The following is a 20,955-nucleotide window of genomic DNA, read 5'->3' as shown; positions in this document are numbered from 1 at the left end:
AGGACAGCAGTATTGAAACACATATTTACTAGTGGTTTGATAACTAGATTCATTTAAGAGACTGTGATTAGGCCTAAAGCTATGCATCTAGATCAAATATTCTGGATTAAGTATCACTGTATCTTGTCTGGCAGGAAGTTGTACTGAGGTTAAAATGGATTTTGTTATATATGGTTTGAATTCATACCTCATAGGTACAGTTTCTAAGAAGGAAATCCAAGCCATTTTAAATGGCTTGGTATGTTTTACTAACGTTTTATGAAACTAAATTGCCATTCAGTATGATTTCATTTCTCATAGGTACATGTTTAGTGTTGAGGATTTTAACATTTAGGGAATCATTAGTTTTCCTGTCTTTTACCTTTTCCAAAGGGCTAAACTATCAGTGCATTTGTATCTTCTTCTTCCTTCCACCACAAAGTTTCCTCACCTATTTAATCTTCAGAAATTACGGTGTTTTCTGGCATAACTTTACATACATTTTAAAACCAAAAAGTGTTGTTTTCAGCAAGCTGATCTTGTCTTCTAGTCATTACCTACTTGTGCAACATGCTAGGCAGCCCTGTGTAAAAGTGAACCCAAGCTATAGCATGCTTAATTTACTAAATAAGAGACATATTTGTCCAGTGCAGTTGCCATGTTGGTGAAACTATTTACCAACAATGTACTATATACTCCAAATGCTCTTCTTTGATTATTAGTTCTAGGTTTTCACCCCTGGTTGTTCTGCTTATTATATCTGAAGAAAAGGTATTCATCTGAAATGCAAGTCATTCTCAGTCATGCTACCCAAGAACTGAATATCTGAAACCGATTTATAATTTGAAAAATCTTCAGGCAGAAATCCAGCTTAAACTCAAGAAAGCACTGGTCACCTGTTTCACTTGTGGATTTTTTCCCAACCTGGTCAATTTAGTCAGATAGAAAGGGAAAGAATAATAAAAGTCACTAATGGTGTCGTCTCTTGACATACCATAACTATGTTCTCCAGATCTAAATGTTAAAAATAATAGCCAGGAACCTGTCAAGCGGTTGCCTTCCCAACAGTGGTATCCAGAAATAATTGAATCCAATTGACCTTGTCTGTAAAGGATGATAAAAAAAATGTTCATGGCAAGCTTACAATTGTTCCAGCTGTGTTCCCAAACATTGCATATAGAGCAGATGTCACACAGTATGGGAAAATATCATTGGTTCATTCTGCCCAAACTTGGCAGCATTTACTGCTGTGTAGTGGGACTTCAAATGGATCTGACAAATGGCCCATTCTGAGTTCAATCTGATTCATCTCAAAAGTTCTCCACTCATGCTCCAACCCCCTATGTATCTTCTGTTGTTCTCACTTTTTCTATAAACAGTTTGAGCTCTATTACAGGGAAGAAGGCACTTAAGAATAATAGTATCAACCAACTAAGTTATTTCCTTGTCCCACTGATTGACCAGATCTTCTACATGGTTGCTGACAGACAAAGTAATTTCCCCAAGCCTATTAAGAAAACCATTCTGATCTGTCAGGTATCAGATTGTCTGTCCAAGATGGGTTTATAGCAGCAAATATTTGTAATCTCTGAATCATGGTTACTTAAATGAGTCACAGAATGTTCAAATGTAACAGATATTTCAGTGATGGAAACTACAATACAATTCAGAATCCCCTTCCTCAATGAACAGTATGATAGCAAAATTGAACAGAAAACTTCTGCTTGGTCTCCGTAGCAAAGGGAGGATTCCCTCTAATGCTATCTTTTCTGCTAATACCAGAAGACAGTGTAAACATGTATCCTTTTTTTTTACTTTGGGAACAACCCCCATCCTCACAGCTGTAATGTATTCCACACCTGCAATGGAACTCATAGCTTCTATGTTAGTCACAACACAGGACAAATTAGTCCAGCATAAGCTTCAGTAGGAAAGCAGAATCATTCAAACTGGACTTAACAAGAACAAACCATATGGATATCTCATAAGACTTAAAGTAAGGTCTTGTGTTTACAGCATTATAATAGGGTTAAATAATTGGTTGGGTTATGCCTCTATTTTCACAAAGTGCAACCTTAGAAAAATATTGGGAAAAAACGGAATCAGCTGATTTCTGAAGTTTTATGTATCTATGATTCAAGATTTTGTTTTCTTTACAGACACTTTAATAGGAGGAGGAATTCAGTATCTCTAGTAAACATGCAAATGTTCAGGTAGCAGAATGTACTGCAGAAGATGGTAAGCCCTCATGTCCAGCCACTCAAGTGCCATTTCACAGAAAAGTTTATTTCTGTTGATAATTGAATTTAGGACTATTACATATTTTCAAAGTTCTGTCATTTAAACCACTGAAACAATGTCTTAAATGTACACATATATAGCACCCAAAGAGCTTTCAAGTTGAACATAATCCTTGGAATAAAATTGAGATGATACAGAAAACCCCACTCTCTTCTAGCACTGATGATGTTACCTCATTGGGTAATGAAATGTCTGCAAGTAAACAACCAAGATCAGAGAGCACCAAGGAGCCCACAGTTCAGCTTTGAGCTATGAACACTCTCTTCTATCGGATGTTATAATATTTTCCATTTTTAGTTGATGAGAAGTATATATGTAGGTCTGAAACAGCATTTGATTCATCATGATCTGTTGGGATAAACATGTTTTCACAGCACTCACTGATGTATTCAGCAGACCCACCCCAAATAAAATTTCATTTAACTCAATAACTGCAATACAAATAGCAAGCATCTGCATAGCAAACATGTCTACATAATCACAGTATTAATATACTATTATTTTATTTTTATGTACAATATTAATAACATATTTAAATCAGATCAGAGAAAACAACTTTTTATACTGTGTGTAGTGCAAAAACCAAAGATTCTCTTAGCAAACATGGAAGTTTCGGAGCCTGGAGAGAATGAGGAAGCGATCTCAGACAATAAATTTTGGGTGAACCAAAAGAATAGCAAAGTATTATTTATTCATATCATTATTGTAATTTATTAGCTAAACAGGTGTGCTGGGATTCTTTTTCTGGATATCAGAATATTCTTCCTTGCTCCACTATTTTGCTGCAATAGGATCCCAATTTTAAATTTGTCTTTAAACTCAATTGCTATTCTTAAAACACTCCATGTTGGAAAGTCTCACATAACATATTTTCTTTTTTTTTTGAGCATGTATGTGAGCAGGAAATATTAATACAGTAAATTTTCCATGTGGCCAGGCAATGAAAAGAATTTCTAGACTCTAGCTTCCTTTCATTAGATCTCCATCAGTGTAAACTCTCACTGTCCCTTTGTTCAATAAAATGAATTCCCCAATAAAGAAGAACACCAAATACTGAAAAAAACCCTGGGGATTGTACTCCAAACAAAACTCTGTAGTACTGTGAACTGAATCTTGTTTCATGTATAGGGCTGTAGCAATTGCTTTCACTGCCTCACTTGGATGCTCTGAAGATGCACTATTTTTCCACAGGTTGCCATGCAAAGGAAAGTTGGAATTGCACAATAAATTGTTGGCTATAAGAAGACACTTCAAGGGCAACCACTATTTCACCAGTACTTAAAATAACTTAAATAGATTGCTTGTAGCCAAAGCTTGCTCTATGCCTTATTTAAGCTCTACTGTATTGTTTTCAGGATCCTGTTTTCCTAGGAAAACCAATGCAGAACATAGTTTCAAAAGCAACAAGAACAACTATAAGACTTAAGAGAAAGAGTTACATAATCTCTTACATGCAGTGGTTATGTAACTCAGAATTTCCTAATAAATGTTCTTCAACTCTCTTCCACTGTGAGGAGTTCATATTAGGGTGGTTTTTTTAAATATTATACCTCCCAACAGTATGGCTTCTTCTTTTCCCAAATATTATCTCTTCTTTTGCAATTGAGTTTCCAGTTTATCTTTTGCATAATTAATGATCTAGCATATATATGATTAACCATACAATCTAATGTGTGTCTCCTTAGAAATAATCCCTCTGCATATAGTGGGGCTTACTCTCAGCGAAATGTCATCTAATTAAATGTAAAAACAAAAATAGTTTCCTTTTTAATTTGTACCTGCTAGAAATCACGACAGTTACAGGAGAATTTTAATTCTGAGCTATTGCTAGACAAGATTGTTGCATTTGTAGATGAGTCTCCCCAAACAACTTCAATGTACATAGAGAAAGATTGTCCAAAAAAACCTGTTTCAGACAACCTGAATCCAAACCATTTAGGTAGGCTTAATATTAGAGCTCCTTTTAGAAGAGAGTATTCCTTAAAAATTATGACTTTGCAAATAACACATTTACCTTTATTCTATATTATTTGTCATCCAGGTTATATGTCAAACATGCATTTCAGTCATATCATCAGCTACATTTTTAATAAATACCCAATACCATAAAGCTCACCCTCCTAGTTCTAATAAAATAAAGTTTTACAAATTAAACTTTTAAACATTTAATATCAGTATTTTTATAATAAATATTTATTTTATATTAGTTTTCATTGGATTTTCAACTTACCTCTACAGATAGGAATTGGAAAATCCCAGGATGCTGTATTTACTGAACTGGCTATACAGGTAAGTTGGGGGTGACCATCTAGGATGTAGCCTGTCACGCAGTTATATCGGATTTTGTCACCAACATCAAATTGTGTTCCATATAAAATACCTTTGGATGGCGTTCCAGGATTTCCACAAGAACTGCTCTGTAATTCTATAAAAGTAAAGTAAAGTAAAGTAAAATAAAGTAAAGAAAAGAAAAGAAAAGAAAAGAAAAAGAATTACAACTAGAGCTCATTGTTTAAAGTGCTCTTACGTACAAGCCCAATCAATTATGTCTTTCTCAAGATATTACAGTATGGGGAGCTTCCGGTGGATCTGCGCGCGCGATGGCGGCTACTTTGTAGCCGTCCTCCTGGGTAAGTGTTTGAATTGCTATGAACAGCGGACATCAGCTGTTCAGCGGTTCAAAATCCCCCTCCCGGGCAAAGGGAGGGGGAAGAGGATTGTCTGAATAGAGGTAGAGCCTCTTATGCACCCCCAAGGCTTTTTTTGGGGGGGTGAAAAGAGTGCTCCCACGGAGTTCAGATTGTCTCCGCTTCCCAGCTGCTTTTGTCTCTAGGGACAAAACAAGCCCCTGCAACCGCGATTAAAGTGATCTGGTGAGTTTTTCTTAGAAGCGGACAGAGCTGAGTAGAGGATTTTGCTTTTGCTTCCTCTGATCTTATTTGGATTTTAAGTTTAAAGATTTACTTTTATTCCCTCTTTTTGCTTTTTTCTTTTGTTGAAAGGAATGACTGGAATGTGTATTGGATTGATTATTCATAATGATCTGTTGATGTTGGGTTTGGATTTTAGGAGGATTATTTCTCCTGTTTAACTCCTTTTATTCTTTGAAGGTTTTCTCTATTTATTTTTATTCCCTTTTTTTGTTTTCTCTTTTGTTGAAAGAGAAAGTAAAATGGCGATCGGCAGGCTTTTTGGTATTTTTTTTTAATGATTGGAACGGAATGGAATGGACTTGTTTATTTATAATGATTTTTTTTTTTGATGTTGGGTTTGGATTTTAGGAGGATTATTATTTTTGTTTAACTTTTTTATTTTTTGAAGGATTTTTTTTGTTTCGTCTTTTGTACTTTAAAAAAAATGGAATGGATTTTTTCTATTTAATCATTTTTTTTCTCTTCCCCTTTTCTTTTTTTAACTTTTTTCTTTTTATTATAATGATTTCTCTTTGAAGGATTTTTTGGAGTTAATCTTTCTTTTTCTTTTGTTTAACTTTTTCTTTCCTTTTTTGGGTAATTTTTAAGAAGGAGTAAAGATTTTTTAAGATGGCTCCAAAGCGTTCAGCAATTCCTACAGCTCCTAAGGTGGTTTCTTCTTCAGCCCAACAACCTAAATCAATAGCTTCACCCTCTTCTTTGGCACACTTAATAACGGTGAAGGATTTGCAAGACATAATATGAAATGCTATATCTCAAATTAGGGAAGAAATGAAAGAGATTTCAGAGGAAAATAATAGGATTTTGAGACAAGAGATAGTTTTGGCTTTAAAAGGAGTTGCCTCTGTTCTTGAAAAGTTGAATTCTCGTGTAGAAGAGGTTGAAGAAAAAGTGGAATTGATGGAGGGAAAATTTGAAAGTATGGAAAAAGAGATGGAAAATTTTCAAGATGAGATTCTTATGCTTCAATATAGACAAATGGAATATGCTTTAAGAATTAGAGGCTTGAGAGAATCTTTGCAAGGAGATCTGAGAGAGATGGTTGCAAATGATTTTGCTGTGATTTTGAATAGAGAAAAAGAGGAAATACTCTGTGAAATTGAAAAAACATTTAGAGTTAATTCCGTGGTGGCAGAGCAAAGGAATTTGCCAAGAGATGTGGTAATTTATTTTGGGAAAAGATCCCTGCGCAACGAAATTATACAAGCTTTTTATAAGAAGATGTTTCAAATTGCTTCACAAGATGTTATAATTCTAAAGGAGATCCCATCTAAAATTTTAAGAAGAAGAAAGGAGTTTGCTTTTTTAGCAGACGAACTTAAAAAGAGGCGAATGTTGTTCAGATGGGATGTTCCGACTGGAATGGTGGTGAATTACCTGGGGACATGTTATAGACTTAATACAGTTTTTAAAGCAAAAGAGTTTTACACTTCGGTCCTGGGATTATGTTTATCGCCATCCATTATGTTCAAAGTTTTGGAAGAGAAGAAGGTAGAATTGCAGTCTGAAGAGCCTATATTTATGAAAAATGGGGAGGGGCCTCAACAAGTTGAGATGAAGGAGCAGAGGATATCCCGTGCAACATATAAATGTAAAGAAAAGGAGCAACAGAAGAAGGAGGTTAAGGAAGCCTCACAAGTATTGGTTTCTGAGTCTGTGGGAGAAGCAAGATTTATAAACTTTTTGGAGCAACCTTCAAGGGTAGAATTGCAGCCTGAAGAGCCTACATTCATGAAAAATGGAAAACCTCAGTTCGAGGGACCTCAACAAGTCGAGATGAAGGAGCAGAGGACAACTTGTGCAACATATAAACGTAAAGAAAAGGAGCAACAGAATAAAGAGGTTAAGGAAGCCTCACAAATATTGGTTTCTGAGTCTGCGGGAGAAGCAAGATTTACAAACTTTTTGGAGCAACCTTTAAGGGCAGATTTCACTTCTTTTGAGGTTTTTGGATAAGAGAGATTGATAAGGAATGTATAGATTGTTTTTAGGTTATTGATAGATTATAGTTCATTGTGAATGGAATTGGTTATTGGTAAAGAGGAGAGAAGATTATGGAGATTGTATGAAAATTTTAGATAAGAAGTTTAAGTTTAGTAGTTTAAGCAGTATTCAAAAGAGTATTTTGTTTTAATGGTATAATGAATGCTTATATGTTTATTTTTGTGTTTTAGGATAAAGAAAGAGGGAGAGATTAGATTTTATATTGTATGTATAGATATCTAAGGAGTATTTAAAGGAACATCTTGCTTTAAATATGTATAAGGGAATTTTAATGTTTTAAGTAATGCTTACATTTGTGTTTTTGAGGGAGTTTATAAAGAATGATGGATAATAATATAACTATGACATTAGAAAATGTTTAGAGTATATTATAATCTGTTTATATATATTATTTAGTTTTTCAATAATTTATATTTAAAATTTACTATTGTTAATTATTTGATAACTTGCTTAATTAGTGTATTTAGATTTGTTTAGGATTTATATGTATTTTAAGATTTTTTGAAAATTTTTAATAAAGCCTGTATCCAGCTCTGGGAAGGTTGGGGGAGGGCATGGGAGGATTGGGGAGGGTATGGGAGGGTCGGGGGTGGGGTGGGGAAGGGAATTGTTTTGTAAAACTTAAAAATTTTTCAATAAAAAAAAAAGATATTACAGTATGGTACACAATCCCTTTTTTGTTGTGTTTCCATTAGCTTGCATTCCAAATGGTGCTAAGGTATGTTTCCTTAAAGATCCACATTTATTGTCATGAATTTATTTTTCATAATTATGTATTTCATTCTCTATCAATAATTTTCTAAAATTATAAACTGACTTTTTTATTTGTTTTCAGTATATATTGTATATCTCCCAAAAAAATGATTCAGCTTTAACAAATGTATACCTTTTTAAAATGTACACCTTCCAACATGAAATTATAACTGGAAAAAGAATTTCAGAGATACTTTATTGGATTCGCTCTCTAGAAACACAGCTATCATTGGAATATTCTTAGAATTACATAGAATAATAGAGTTCTAGACCAATCTCCTGCTCAAGCAGGAGATCCTATACAATTCCTATTACAGCTCTCTCATTTTTCTCTAATAACTCATTAGAAGTTCTTGAATTATTAGGAATTTTCCTAATTGTTTCCTGTCCTGCCTGTTGAACAAAGCCTGGAATTTACCTAAACTGTTTTATTGATTTAAAGCTATTCTCATAAACTCCCCTTTTAGTTGATTACTGGTTTAAGTTAACATCTCTGTTTTAAAACTAGGAAGAAAAGAAAATTATTCCAGATGTGACAGCAGATCTGCATGTTCTTTGTCAAAAGAAAAAGCTACTGAATAACAACAAGAGCAATATATTGCATAGTATTTGAATATTTAATCTTACTGCCAAGTCTTGCCATTATGAATAATGTTTTTCCCCTCTTAATGAAAAGCATTTTTAAATCATCATGATAACCAGGAATAGTTAATTGTATAGTATATGGTTATATTAAAGCTGTCCCAAAAATATGAACATATGAATAAGGGAAGCTACCATACTAAAATTTACATTTCTATTTAAAAATGGAATTCATGCTATTTAGTCAAAGATTAAATTAGTTAAGATTAGCCAAAATGTTAGAGATAATGTAAACCAGTTTCAGAAATTAAAACTTTCTGACATTAAAAATAGTTTAGAACAGGGCTCCCCAATCCCCTGTCCATGGACTGGCACTGGGCGTGGCATGCCAGAAAGTGGGCTGTGCAAACAAGTGATGCAGGCAGCACACAAAACTATGTCCCCTCTGGTCTGTTGAAAAACCTCTCTCCACAGAATAGGTCCCTGGTGCCCAAAAGATTGGGGGCTGCTGGTTTAGAGTATACAAAAAATACATAATGATTAATACAATTCCTAAGTCCTAAAGAAAGAGAAAGACATACCTAGGTATTTTTTTTTCTTTAAGACATAAAACTTAAATTCATTTAAAAGAAAGATTTGGAATTAATGTACTTTTTGCTGCATCAAGAGGTTTTTTTTGTGAAGAAAGAATCTTTTTTGCAGGTTTCTGAGTGCAGTTCAAAACGGCTTTTCCCCATATTTTATTAATTACACATGCCCATTGATAACATGATAAAGGAGAATATGAAGATGAATTGGATAGCACTAAACTGACCCAAGCATACAAAACTTTGTCTTGCTTAAGCAACTGCATTTGTTCTTAAAATATGAAATCCGACAACTAATTACAATGAAGAACATTAACCAGATTTATAATTTTAACTAATTATTTTTCACCTGAGATGCAATTCTAGGCCACAAGCACAAATAATTAGACCCAATCCATTAATTAAAGCTATTTGCCAAAAGACTTTGAAATTACTGTAAACTGCATCTAGCAATTGTAGCAATTTATTCAACCCAAACTCACCAATCCATCCTTTTACTTCATTAGACACTATGAGCAGTTAAAACATGACTAACTCTTGAAAGAATAATTTTTGTTCCTTCCAGTAAATAAATATTTATCTTTTAATAAATGCTGCAGAAAAGCTGTCCTTTAGGAAAATCCACAGGGCAGTCCAAATTGTGCATAATGCAAATAAATTCTTAAGTGTTTTCATTTAAGCTGCTGAAATATTATTACATATGCAACACTATGAAATCACAGTTGCCTGTCCTTTAGCTGGTGGTGGCCTTCATACACATTGTTGTTATTTTTTACCCCAAAAATGAAGATGTCACAATGTATTGGCATAGTATACACTATGTGCAGATCCAAGCAATATGGCTTTTGCAATTGACAGATGGAGATTTTGTCAATGCACAGATTTTCTAAGTGCCATCCAACATTTTTTATGTTAATGGCAGTTATTATTTTCTGGCATTATTAGCTGTCTGATAGCCTCATAACATAACAGAATAGCGGAGTTGGAAGGGACCCTATTCTTCTTCTAGTCCAGACCCTCTAAATCCGGACATCATTCTGGACAAAAGGCTGTCCAATTTCTTCTTAAAAACCTGCAGTGGTAGAGCACCCACAACTTCTGAAGGCAAGGTGTTCCAGCTAATTAATAGTTCCCACTGACTGAAAGTTTCTCCTTAGTTCTAGGTTGATTCTCTTCTTGATTAGTTTCCATCCATTGTTTCTTCTCTTATCTTCTGGTGTTTTGGGAATAAAAAGGTTTGCCCCCTCTTCTTTGTGGCACCCCTTCAAATATTTGAACATTGCTATCATGTCATCCCCACTCCTTCTTTTTATTAAACTAGACATATTCAGTTCCAGCAACCATTCTTCATATATATTTTAACCTCCAGCCCCCTAATCATTTTTGTTGCTCTTCTCTGCACTCTGTCCAGAGTCTCAACATCTTTTTTATATTGTGAGAACAAATATAATGAATACCTCATTTTAAAACTCCTGTGACTGAGGAAGGCTAAGAACCAGCGTTATGTCTCTCTAGGTTTTTCAGGAATCATAAATGTTTACAGCTGTTAATATTTTGTTTATGCTCCTTTTTTTAAAAAAAAAATTCTGACAGTCAGTTATACTTCTTTTACCAGAAGTTGTACTTATTTCCAAATAGTATTTCAACTGGTTGAAATGTCTTTTTAACATTATTTTACTAAGATCTTTAACTTTGATGTGCTTGGAAATTTTAAACCAAGGAATATTTTTCATTTTCGTCTTTCACACTTTAAAAAAAGAAGCAAGAAATCTAAAATTCTCCCTAGAAATTTATTTTTCAGGTTAACAGCCATTCTCAAATTAATTTTTGAAACAGTTTTTTCTAGAAACTGCAACATTTATTTAAGAAACTGCAACATTTATTTTTAACATTTATATAAAAATAAATTTCATTGAATATGTGCTTATTTTTGAGTCAGGTGAATTCAATGAGTCTTCTGGTTTTCTACAGGTATGGCTGAGAGGTTTTTTTTTTTTTTGCCTGTCAATCTATTTTTTGAAAGAGGTTGATTTGAAAATTTATCAATTAAGTCTGAAGACTGATTTGCTTTAATCAGAAGATTCCCCATAATTATGTTTTAATCTGGATTAGAACAGATCCCCTCATCATTTCAAATAAAGTCAAAAATAGCAAGAAAAGGCAAGATAAGACACAATAGATGGAAACTAATCAAGGAGAGAAGCAACCAAGAACTAAGGAGAAACATCCTAACAGTGAGAACAATTAACCAGTGGAACAGCTTGCCTTCAGAAATGGTGGGTACTCCAACAATGGATGCTTTTAAGAAGAAACTGGACAGCCACTTGTCTGGAATGGTACCGGGTCTCCTGCTTGAGTAGAAAGTTGGACTAGAAGATCTCCAAGGTCTCTTCCAACTCTGTTATTTTGTTATTTATGTTGAAATTGTCCTTGCTTCAGCTATGAAGTAATAAAACTCTAAGGGCAAATTGCTCATAAAATATTTCCAGCATGCTTTTTCATTTCATATTCTATTCTTGTTCTGCATGGAGAAATCTTTCTAATGTTAATAGAAGTTTTATGCACTAAAACTTAGAGAAAAATATGCACTGGAGAATTCTCCTTAGCAGAAATGGGAAATGTTTTGAGAATATTTAATTAACAAAATTCCACTATTTGTAAATATTAATTAAAATCATTTAAATTAAATACTTCTCATAATTCAGAATATTTTGATAGAAACAACCTATGAACAGGAACGTTTTTACTTTGGGACGTTTTGATTAAAAATCTGAGCCAAGAAAATATTTCAGCTCACTATTCTTCTTTCTATTGTTATCAATGGAAATTGTAGGTATGGAGAGCTGGTTTCTTTTCTTTGCATAAAAAAAAATAGTATCAGAAATAAAACTGTACTGAATCTTATCAATAATCGGTCAAAAGTAGTCCTGTAAGCATGGAAGACAACAAAGTATGCATAATTTGGAACAACAGTAGTCTCTACTTCCTGCTTATAAGACATTGACTGGGAGGACAAAAAAAACTCTGGAGAAAAATGGAACTTTGAGCGATCCAGCAGGTGCTCTCCTGATGCTTTCATATGCAAGCTAAAATCATATACTGTAGAAATATAGTTATTTACTAAAATCAGGATACATTGATAGGAGGGCTAAAATGATGAAAAATATCAATGAGAACAAAGTTTCTAACCTTCCCATTAATAATAATCAGAAGAAAAAAGAACTGAACAAAAAATTATTTAGGGGTGCTGGTATTCCATGCATAGAGTTTACGCATGTATTGTTGGCTATAATGTTTTTTCCTCTATGTCTCCTTCCCTCCCCCTCCCCCCAGATCTCTAAAGAAATAATCAAGAAGTCTTTTCAGACTAATATCCTAGGGAGATAGATCTATTTCTGCTCATGGATGTTTGTGTGTAAAGAAAAAAAAGGGGGAGTTTTCTTTTAAGTATGTTTAGCACATTAAAATAATCCCACAGAATCATATTGTTGGCACTTTTATTTTGGAGACCAGAATTATAATTGTTATATTGTCCTTCTGTGTTTGCAAGATGTGTAGCAACTTTATTTATAGAATGAAAATAATGCCTTATGTTCCCCACTGAAATGCCAACTTCAGCATTAAAGAAATTTAAGCATCACCCATGCTAAGTATTTAGATTTTTCCTAAAGAACTGAAATTCTATATAGTAGACTTACATTGTATAGAATTACAGAGGTATATTGAGGATGAATTATTTATCTATAAAACTGCTCATAGTGCTATACAAATTTATAAAATAGTCCCCACAAAATTAATAATCCAGAATAATTCAAATCAGCATTTATTTGCCCTGTTTTTTTTAATGACCCTATAATCCCTTGCATTGGGATGGAGTCGGGGAGGCTGAATGGAGCTGAGCTTTTACTGGCCAAATCCCTTCCTGACACCTATGCAGAACTCGCAGTAGATATTTTCTCTTTGCACCCAGAGAGAAAAATATCTGCCGCTACCTAGGATCGAATTCACAGCTTCCTGATTATAAGGTGAGAGCTCCATATCTAGCCCACCACACCATTCAGCATTTATTTGTCCTATAAATCCCTGTTTATTTTTCCTTCTCTTTTCTGTTTCCATATTCTTACCTTTATACAGATGCTATTAAATCTCAACTCATTTTAAGGACCAAAGTACCCATTTATCTTGGTAGCTTTTCTCCACTTTTTAGAGGAAATTGTTGTTTAAATAATGTATAAAAGGATATCCTTTATATTCATTCATTGTTCCCATTTAGTATAAGCTATTAAAATTATATTTGCTGTGCTTTTTAATTGAACTTAACCACTGACAATGCTTCTGTTTTCATTATAAAGCCCCTATGTCCCCCTGGTGCATGATGAAATTTAAGTAACTAGGCACTGCTCATTTTGACTTAACTATTCATATATTACTATCCTAAATGAGAAAGACCAGGCCTAATCAATAAGAAAGTTAGCTAAAAACAGTGGTGGGATTCAGTCAGTTTGCATTTCAGCAGAACCATTAGCTAATTTTTTTGTTGCCCAGGCCCAGAATGGACTTCCGGAAGGCAATATCTACTGGTAGTACAATCCTAAATGTGTCTACTCAGAAATAATGAGTTAGAGGTTTATTCACTAGTAAAAATCTGCAGAACTGTAATCAATGTTTGCTAAATTATAGGTTATAATTTCCTCAGGAAGACAATATTGGAAGAATAAACATCATTAGCACATTACTCCACACTTTATAATCTATTAAAAGCAAGTAAAATGCAGTTCAATCATTGTCTTGAAGAAAGTTCTTTTCATGTTAATGTAAACTGCCTTACATTCTTCATCAGTTTAGCCATTCCATGTATCTGATGAAGTGAACTCATAAAAGTGAATGTCTCTAAATAAATGTGTTAGTTGTCAGCAAAAGTGCGATGAGAATCCTGACTAAAAGATTATGTCATGGCTACATGCAATTACACAGCTCTCCTCTTACTATCTTATGCAAGCTAATAGCAATATATTATATTATATTTTTATCTGATTGTTGTGCACTGCCCAGAGTCACTTTTGTTGAGATGGGCAAATGCATAAATTATATACATATACACATACAAATTACACACACACATAGAGCTTCTAAATGCTCCAGATGAGGTAGCCAGACCTTTAATTTGATTGAACTGAAATCATATATGTTTTCAAAATTTGTCATAAATTGAATTTTGGCAAATCTGACATCTTAAATATTGCTTGCCTCAGCTTACTAAGTTTGTTCAGATTTCAAGACAAAATAAGTAATCATCAGAAGTAATTATTTACGCATAAACATTTATTACAAATTATCAGACCATCATTCAGAGCTTAAACTGAGCAATAAATTACGGTTTCACTTATGAATTAAATTGGTTCATGGCCAACTTAGATCTAATATTTTATTTGCCAACAAAGAAGATGGCCCAGAATTTAAAATGAGAAAAAGGGATACACTAATAATAATTAATTATAATAATAATTAAAGTGGGATTCTATGTGAACTTAAATTTGCCACTTCCAGTTAAACCTAATCTTGTAATTTCTTTTTCTCTTGCCCAATAAAGATATGCATGTGACAATTTGTATGGCTCTACCTGTACAAAGAGACATACCCTTCTTTGACAGAGGTCACAATGTACAAAAATAGACAGAGCCATGCAAAAAATGGATATGGTTGATTCAATTACTTTAAATTAAAATATACTGCAAAGTAAAGTATCCTATTTGCTAAGGATGTTCAAAGCTTTGAAGGCATGAATTCCTCTGATGAAGCTTCAACTATGCAATCATCATCTAACTCATTGTCTTACTCAGCTTTGGACACCATCTCAGCATCTCCTCTAGATTTCTTATGATGAGAGAAGGCTGACGGAAACCTCTCTCCAGCACTGGCTAAAGATTGATTGTCTAGGCCAGATGGCTCTGGAGTGTGTGAATTTTTTAGTGAGCAGCTTTGACCCACATTGTGGTTCATTCCCAAATTGGTCAATTTGGAAGCAGTTCAGCTTCCAGAGAGAATAGAGAAATCTTCCCTGCAACATTGGCTCAAAGAGTTTTGAACAGCCCAAATTGCCCTACTCTGACCTGTTCATAATTCTGAACCCGTCTTAATTGCCTGATATTCTCCATCAAACAAATTTAATATTCCTTTCCATAGGATTCATAATTGATTCCTATTTAAAATACTGCCAGTATCTCCTTCATACGCAAAAACACCAAGTTCGGACATACACATAGATTCATCAGTTTCCTTCCAGAAAAAAAACTGAGCCAACATGAAGTAGGAATGATGAGGTGGGATAAGAGACTAGAAATAGAAAAGACAAAAGAAAAAAAATCCCTTGTTAGGCACTCTAAAAATCTCTTCTATTCTTAACAATAAATTTAAGTTGACTCTCCAATTCTTAGATAATGAGTTAGAGAGAAACAAAAGAACTTTCCTATTGTGTAAAAGTGAAGTATCAAAGAACAAGCCATGGTTCAATAACAGACTATTATTCTGTTTTATATACCAAATGTTCACTATTTATCTCCCTTATTTCCACTTAAATAGAAGGGAATTGACTGAGGATGTTTCAACTTGTTTCCAAACTTCACTGCATACGCAATACTAACCATGTATCACTCCAGGTCAGAGCGTCTTTAAAAAATACCTTCTAAGAACTAGAAATGTGGAAAATGTTGTTTGGGAATATTTTTTATTTTAACCTATTTGTTTTAGCAATAACATTTAGATTTATATACCGCTTCGCAGTGCTTTACAGCAGAGGTTCCCAACCTGTGGGTTGCAGCCCACTACTGCACTTACCCCCACACACTCGCACTAGCGCCACCCAAGCATCCTGCCGGCACTAGCACCACCCTGCCCCGAGCATCCCACCAGCACTAGCACTGCCCCACCCCCAAGCATCCTGCCGGCACTAGCACCACCCTGCCCCGAGCATCCCACCAGCACTAGCACTGCCCCACCCACAAGCATCCCACCAGCACTAGCGCTGACCTGAGCATCCTGCCAGTACTAGTGCCATCCCATTTTCAACACTCGCACCCGCAGCCGCATAGCCATGTTTTTGCATGCGCTTGAATGCAGCTGTTTGCATGTGCACATGCACTTGTGGCCCATTTGTGTAAATGCACATGGGGCTCACTTTTGCATGTGCAGTTCCATTTGTGCACGTGCACGTAGCAATGCCTGCCTCCCTTTCTGGGCCGCCAAACCAAAAAGGTTGGAGATCTCTGCTTTACAGCCCTCTCTAAGCAGTTTACAGAGTCAGCATATAGCCCCCAACAATCTGAGTCCTTATTTTACCATCATTAAGCAAATCCGGCTTCTCCCTTTGACATGTCTTGTCAGAAACCAACAGGGAAAGTCACAATCACATAACCTTGGGATGTTGCAACTGTTCTAAACACATCATCTGAATTTTGATCACATGGATGTGGGGTTGCTGTGATGGTGGTAAGTGCATGGACTGGTCATAAGTCATTTCTTTCAGTGCCATTGTCACTTTGAACAAATAGATGTAAGTCAAGGACTATCTGTAAAAAGTTATTTTTCCATTAAAAACTGTCTAGTGCTTTCCTTAAATAGACAACAGAAGATAGCCCTTTGTCTGACTTTCTGTCACTTTTCAGGAAATATCTCAGGCATGTAAGAAGAATAACCTTTGTAAGTCATCGCGCTTTGTAGCTTTCAGCTTAAATCTATAAACTGTATAGCTTTAAGCCACAAGTCTTGGAAGCCACAACTGATCCAAAAGGGTCTGCAGGTTGTTCCTTGAAACTGAAAGTTTATGCAATTTATACTGTATATAGATGTATGCAATTAATACATATGTACACTATATATATATACATACATACATACATACATACATACATACATACATACATACACACACACACAGAGAGAGAGAGAGACATATATATTCGGTTCCTAGATAACACAATTGCATAGTGAATTGGAAAAATCAAGTGGATGAATACAAGAAAGTTTTATATACCTATAGAAAACATGATTCTCTTTTTGATATTTTCATATAACCCAAACATAAAACAACCTGAAGATGAGAATTGAGAAAGAAAATAAATGTCTACAAAAAGTTTTAAATTTAGATCTGTCTTCTCCTTCCAAATTCTGTATCTCTCTCTCTCTCTCTCTGTCCAAAAAATCAAACCAAATGATTTTTCCTTCTTTTTTATTAATCTTGTAATTTGTCTTCCTTCTTCTGACAGAACACAAATTTAGATGCTCATTTTAGAAATATTCCCTTGTATTATATTAGCATACCTTCCATTTCTTGACTTCGTTCAGCTTTTTCTCCTTTAATTATGACACTATCACTTTCCCTCAAGGTGTCTTAATCCATTGGCCAAGGCCCTTTGAGAAGCAGTATTAAATACAAGACTGCTGTTCTTGCCCATTCTTCTCCAACAAGTTCAGTCAGAAATTTGTTGAGTTCTCCATACCAAGTTGGATTGTTTTTCAAGCCGAGATTAGCTTGTCTTATAAAGAACTTGATTGATTAAGCCACTGTTCACAGTTTCTACTTAAACAAGTAGCTAAAAATATATTTCCACGATAGTATCACAATAGTTCCTACTTCTTTTAATGTGAAGTATTAAAAGAATTTGATACTTTCAGCAAATCTTCCAGGGATTTCTTCATGGTCATATGCGTTTTTATACATAAACTTGTCTGCCTCTCCTTTTTCAATGTTAATTTCATTTTAACCATCAATATTCTTTGAATTCAACATTTGAACTCTGATTCTAATCCCATCCATAACACTAGTCCGATATCTGTTTTCTTGTATTAAAATGTCTAGATCTTTCTAGAGATGTTGGAGATATCATGGTTTACTGTCTCCTTACCACCATGTGTTGAGTACTCTCTTTTTTTGGTATTCTTTTGTGTTTTATACGTTCTTCATTAGCAATCATTTTCATGATGCCCAATATGACTGTGCCTCTGTATCACTCCCTATTCCAAACACTTTTTACCATATGTATGTGAAGTAAAGCTCATCCATACTTAAGAGTTCTTTATACTGCAGATGTAAGCAATAATCTGAGTACCATTTTGGAGCAGTAGTTAAAGGCATTGGACCAGAAACCAGGAAACCATGACTTCAAGTCTTGCCTTAGGCTGAAGGATTTTGAGCCAGACATTCTCTTTCAGCACTGGGAAGAAAGTTATGGCAAGCCATTTCCAAAAGGTGTTGCTAAGAAAACTACATGGAGTTGTCCAGGTAGTCACCAGGAGTCAATAATTATTCAAAGTCACATGAATACATACCAAGGGAATATAGAAATCCCAATATGTATTAACAATTCAGCTTCCATAGCTTAAACATTAGTAGGAGTCAGAAAGCAGAATTATTTCTGCCCAAAGCTTCTTTGTTTCCTACTTAATATTTTATTGCTGCTTGTAATTCAATTATCACAGCATCATTTTATAATAAATACTTAAAATGAAATTAATAAATAAAATCATTTATTCTCATTTGGTTAAGCAGCATTTTTTTTTCATATACTTCGTTGTTTGTCCTGAGAAAACTGAACATTTTGCCTAAACCTAAACTTTGTGGTTCATCTTTTTGCTTGTTGAAGTATTTTTCATTATATATGGGCTAAAAACCAAGAGACCATGACTTCTAGTGCTGCCTTAGGCAGAAAGCCAGATGTATTGTGTGCTTTGGAAGGTGCTGGAAATTATCTTCCTTGTGGCTTATCTCACATGGTGAATATATTATGTTTGTGTTTTCAGGAGAAAAATAAACCTCTGAATTTTCACACAAACTAGTTTTATAAGTTCTATTTGCTTGGGCTAAGTAAAGATACCAGTAATTAATGCAAACATGAGATTTTGAATGTTCAGTTTCATAGCCTACAGATAAGCAATCTAATCCTCATTAGCATTTAGCAAATACAGCGCATATTTAACTATGTTTATAGAAAGAGTACTATGAAACAGTAAACAGTGGCTGTAGCAAATATAACCTGCACAATAAATCCAGGCAATGCATCAATAAACATGAAAAGTTGATTACATGAGCACTTCTTTTTGTGTTGATAGACATTGCTTTTAAGTGTTTATCTTCAAACATTTACCATGAACGCCTCTTAGAGCATAGTCATTTCAATTAGTATATTAAAGACTAATCAAGGTGAATTCAGTATTTGATTATTCTGGTAAGAAGTTAACAGTCTCTTTATTTTTTTTCCTGTACTTTTTGGCAGATATTGGAATTCTGGCATGAGCATAATCACATATTGCTAACTGCGGCAAAAGTGGGTTTTATTACTTCTTTGATTTTAATAGTTCTATTCATCTCCATATAATTCTTTTGTCTGCAAAATAACCTTCAAAGTACCATAATCCTCATTTACATTAGTGTAAAAATGAGGAAGAGTAGCTACTGCATTAAAATTTTAACCTTTCAGTAGGAGAACACAGAGTATTCTCATTCTAAAGTGGTTCTGAGTACTTCCATTTGGTCCAGAGGCATGTTCTTAAACCCATCTTTTCTTCTTGGCTTTCTCCATGGGGGAGCGAACTTCCTATGGACTGGATAATCACATCAGATAAGAGGAAAATTTTAATTTGTGGGAAGTAGGTAAAATGCAGAAAGTTGATCCAAGTGAGTTAAGGATACACAAAAGTAAGTTTCCTGTGGAGTCCTTGGTACTATTTGAGCTTTTGTTTTCTTGCAGATGTTACATTACCCTATTAGGTAATATCATCAGTACTAAGCATTGAAAATGTTATCTAATTGGATAATGAAACATCTGCAAGAAAACAACCAAGCTCAGAGTCCATCAAGAACTCCACAGTTCAGCACAGAGCTACAAGTTATCCTTTTTTAGTAAGCTTTCTTCCTTTATTGTTAGTTCATTTTTTCTTTGTGCTACATACAAATCAAAGAACTTCCTTTTATCCACGTACAATGTGGAACCAAGTAGTTAATGCAGGAAGATATTTTATTCCTGCCTTGCTACCTCACCTAATGTTCCTTCTGTGCAACAATAAAATGTAGTGAGTATCTGGGCAAAGACTAATCTTTTTTCTTCTATGTGCTATCCACAACCTCAAAAAAAAAAGGGGGGGGGGAGAGAATAGGAAAAAAAGGAAGGAGAGTAGAGAAAGACAGAAAGAGGGGGAAAAAATTAAAAATAAAGGAATTAAGAGAAAAACACATGGCTGAAAGCCAGAAAAACAAAATGGTAACATGTAAGTGGGAAGAGATTAATTTGAATTAACAAGCATCCTTTAAACCTTCTATTGACCCTGAATTTCTAGAAAGGTTTAGGATCTATTGTTCCTTTCTATTTATCATCTTGTCTACATAATAACTGAAGTGCGAAAATACTAGAGTACTCAAAATCAAGATAGCTGTATAAGCTAGGTATCAAAACGATGTTTAAATTATAATGCAAATATCTTGAAACATGAAAGAGAGCTTTTGAAACATCCATGAATTAACTGAACTACATCTTTTTTAAAATGCCATCTGGTGGTACATCATATAATTACATATTTTTCATATTTAATTCTGTTTTGTTTTTCAACCATATAATATTGAAATTAATGATTATTATACCCTTGAAAGTGGGTACACTGAGGTGTCTGTGTGATAAATTAGATGTGGTGAAAATATATTCTCCTGCACTTTTGTTATTAAATGTAGATTTGGATGAAAGAAAATAAAATGATTCTGCAGCACTAGGATTTAATGATTCACAATTAAAATTAAAATTGTTTATTTGCCTTTAGAAAATCTTAGTTCC

At 34.2% G+C, this 20,955-nt stretch overlaps 1 protein-coding gene across 1 annotated transcript in view; it reads right to left on the bottom strand.

The window, feature by feature from the left end:
• The window catches only part of LOC120303072 (CUB and sushi domain-containing protein 3-like), a gene marked incomplete at its 3' end in the record, with an annotated part of 446,767 nt that overhangs the window by 269,442 nt on the left and 156,370 nt on the right, over nucleotides 1-20,955 (bottom strand). Inside the window, exon 4 of the mRNA XM_039332219.1 lies at nucleotides 4,511-4,705. Within this exon, the coding sequence (XP_039188153.1) occupies nucleotides 4,511-4,705 (195 nt within the window). The remainder of the gene's footprint in view (nucleotides 1-4,510; nucleotides 4,706-20,955) is intronic.

Source organism: Crotalus tigris, unplaced genomic scaffold, assembly GCF_016545835.1.
Source record: "Crotalus tigris isolate CLP2741 ecotype Arizona unplaced genomic scaffold, ASM1654583v1 scf7180000024455.1231707, whole genome shotgun sequence".
Taxonomy (NCBI): Eukaryota; Metazoa; Chordata; class Lepidosauria; order Squamata; family Viperidae; genus Crotalus; species Crotalus tigris.
Note: the sequence above shows the minus strand (reverse complement) of the source record. Positions and strands in the feature narration are given on the sequence as shown.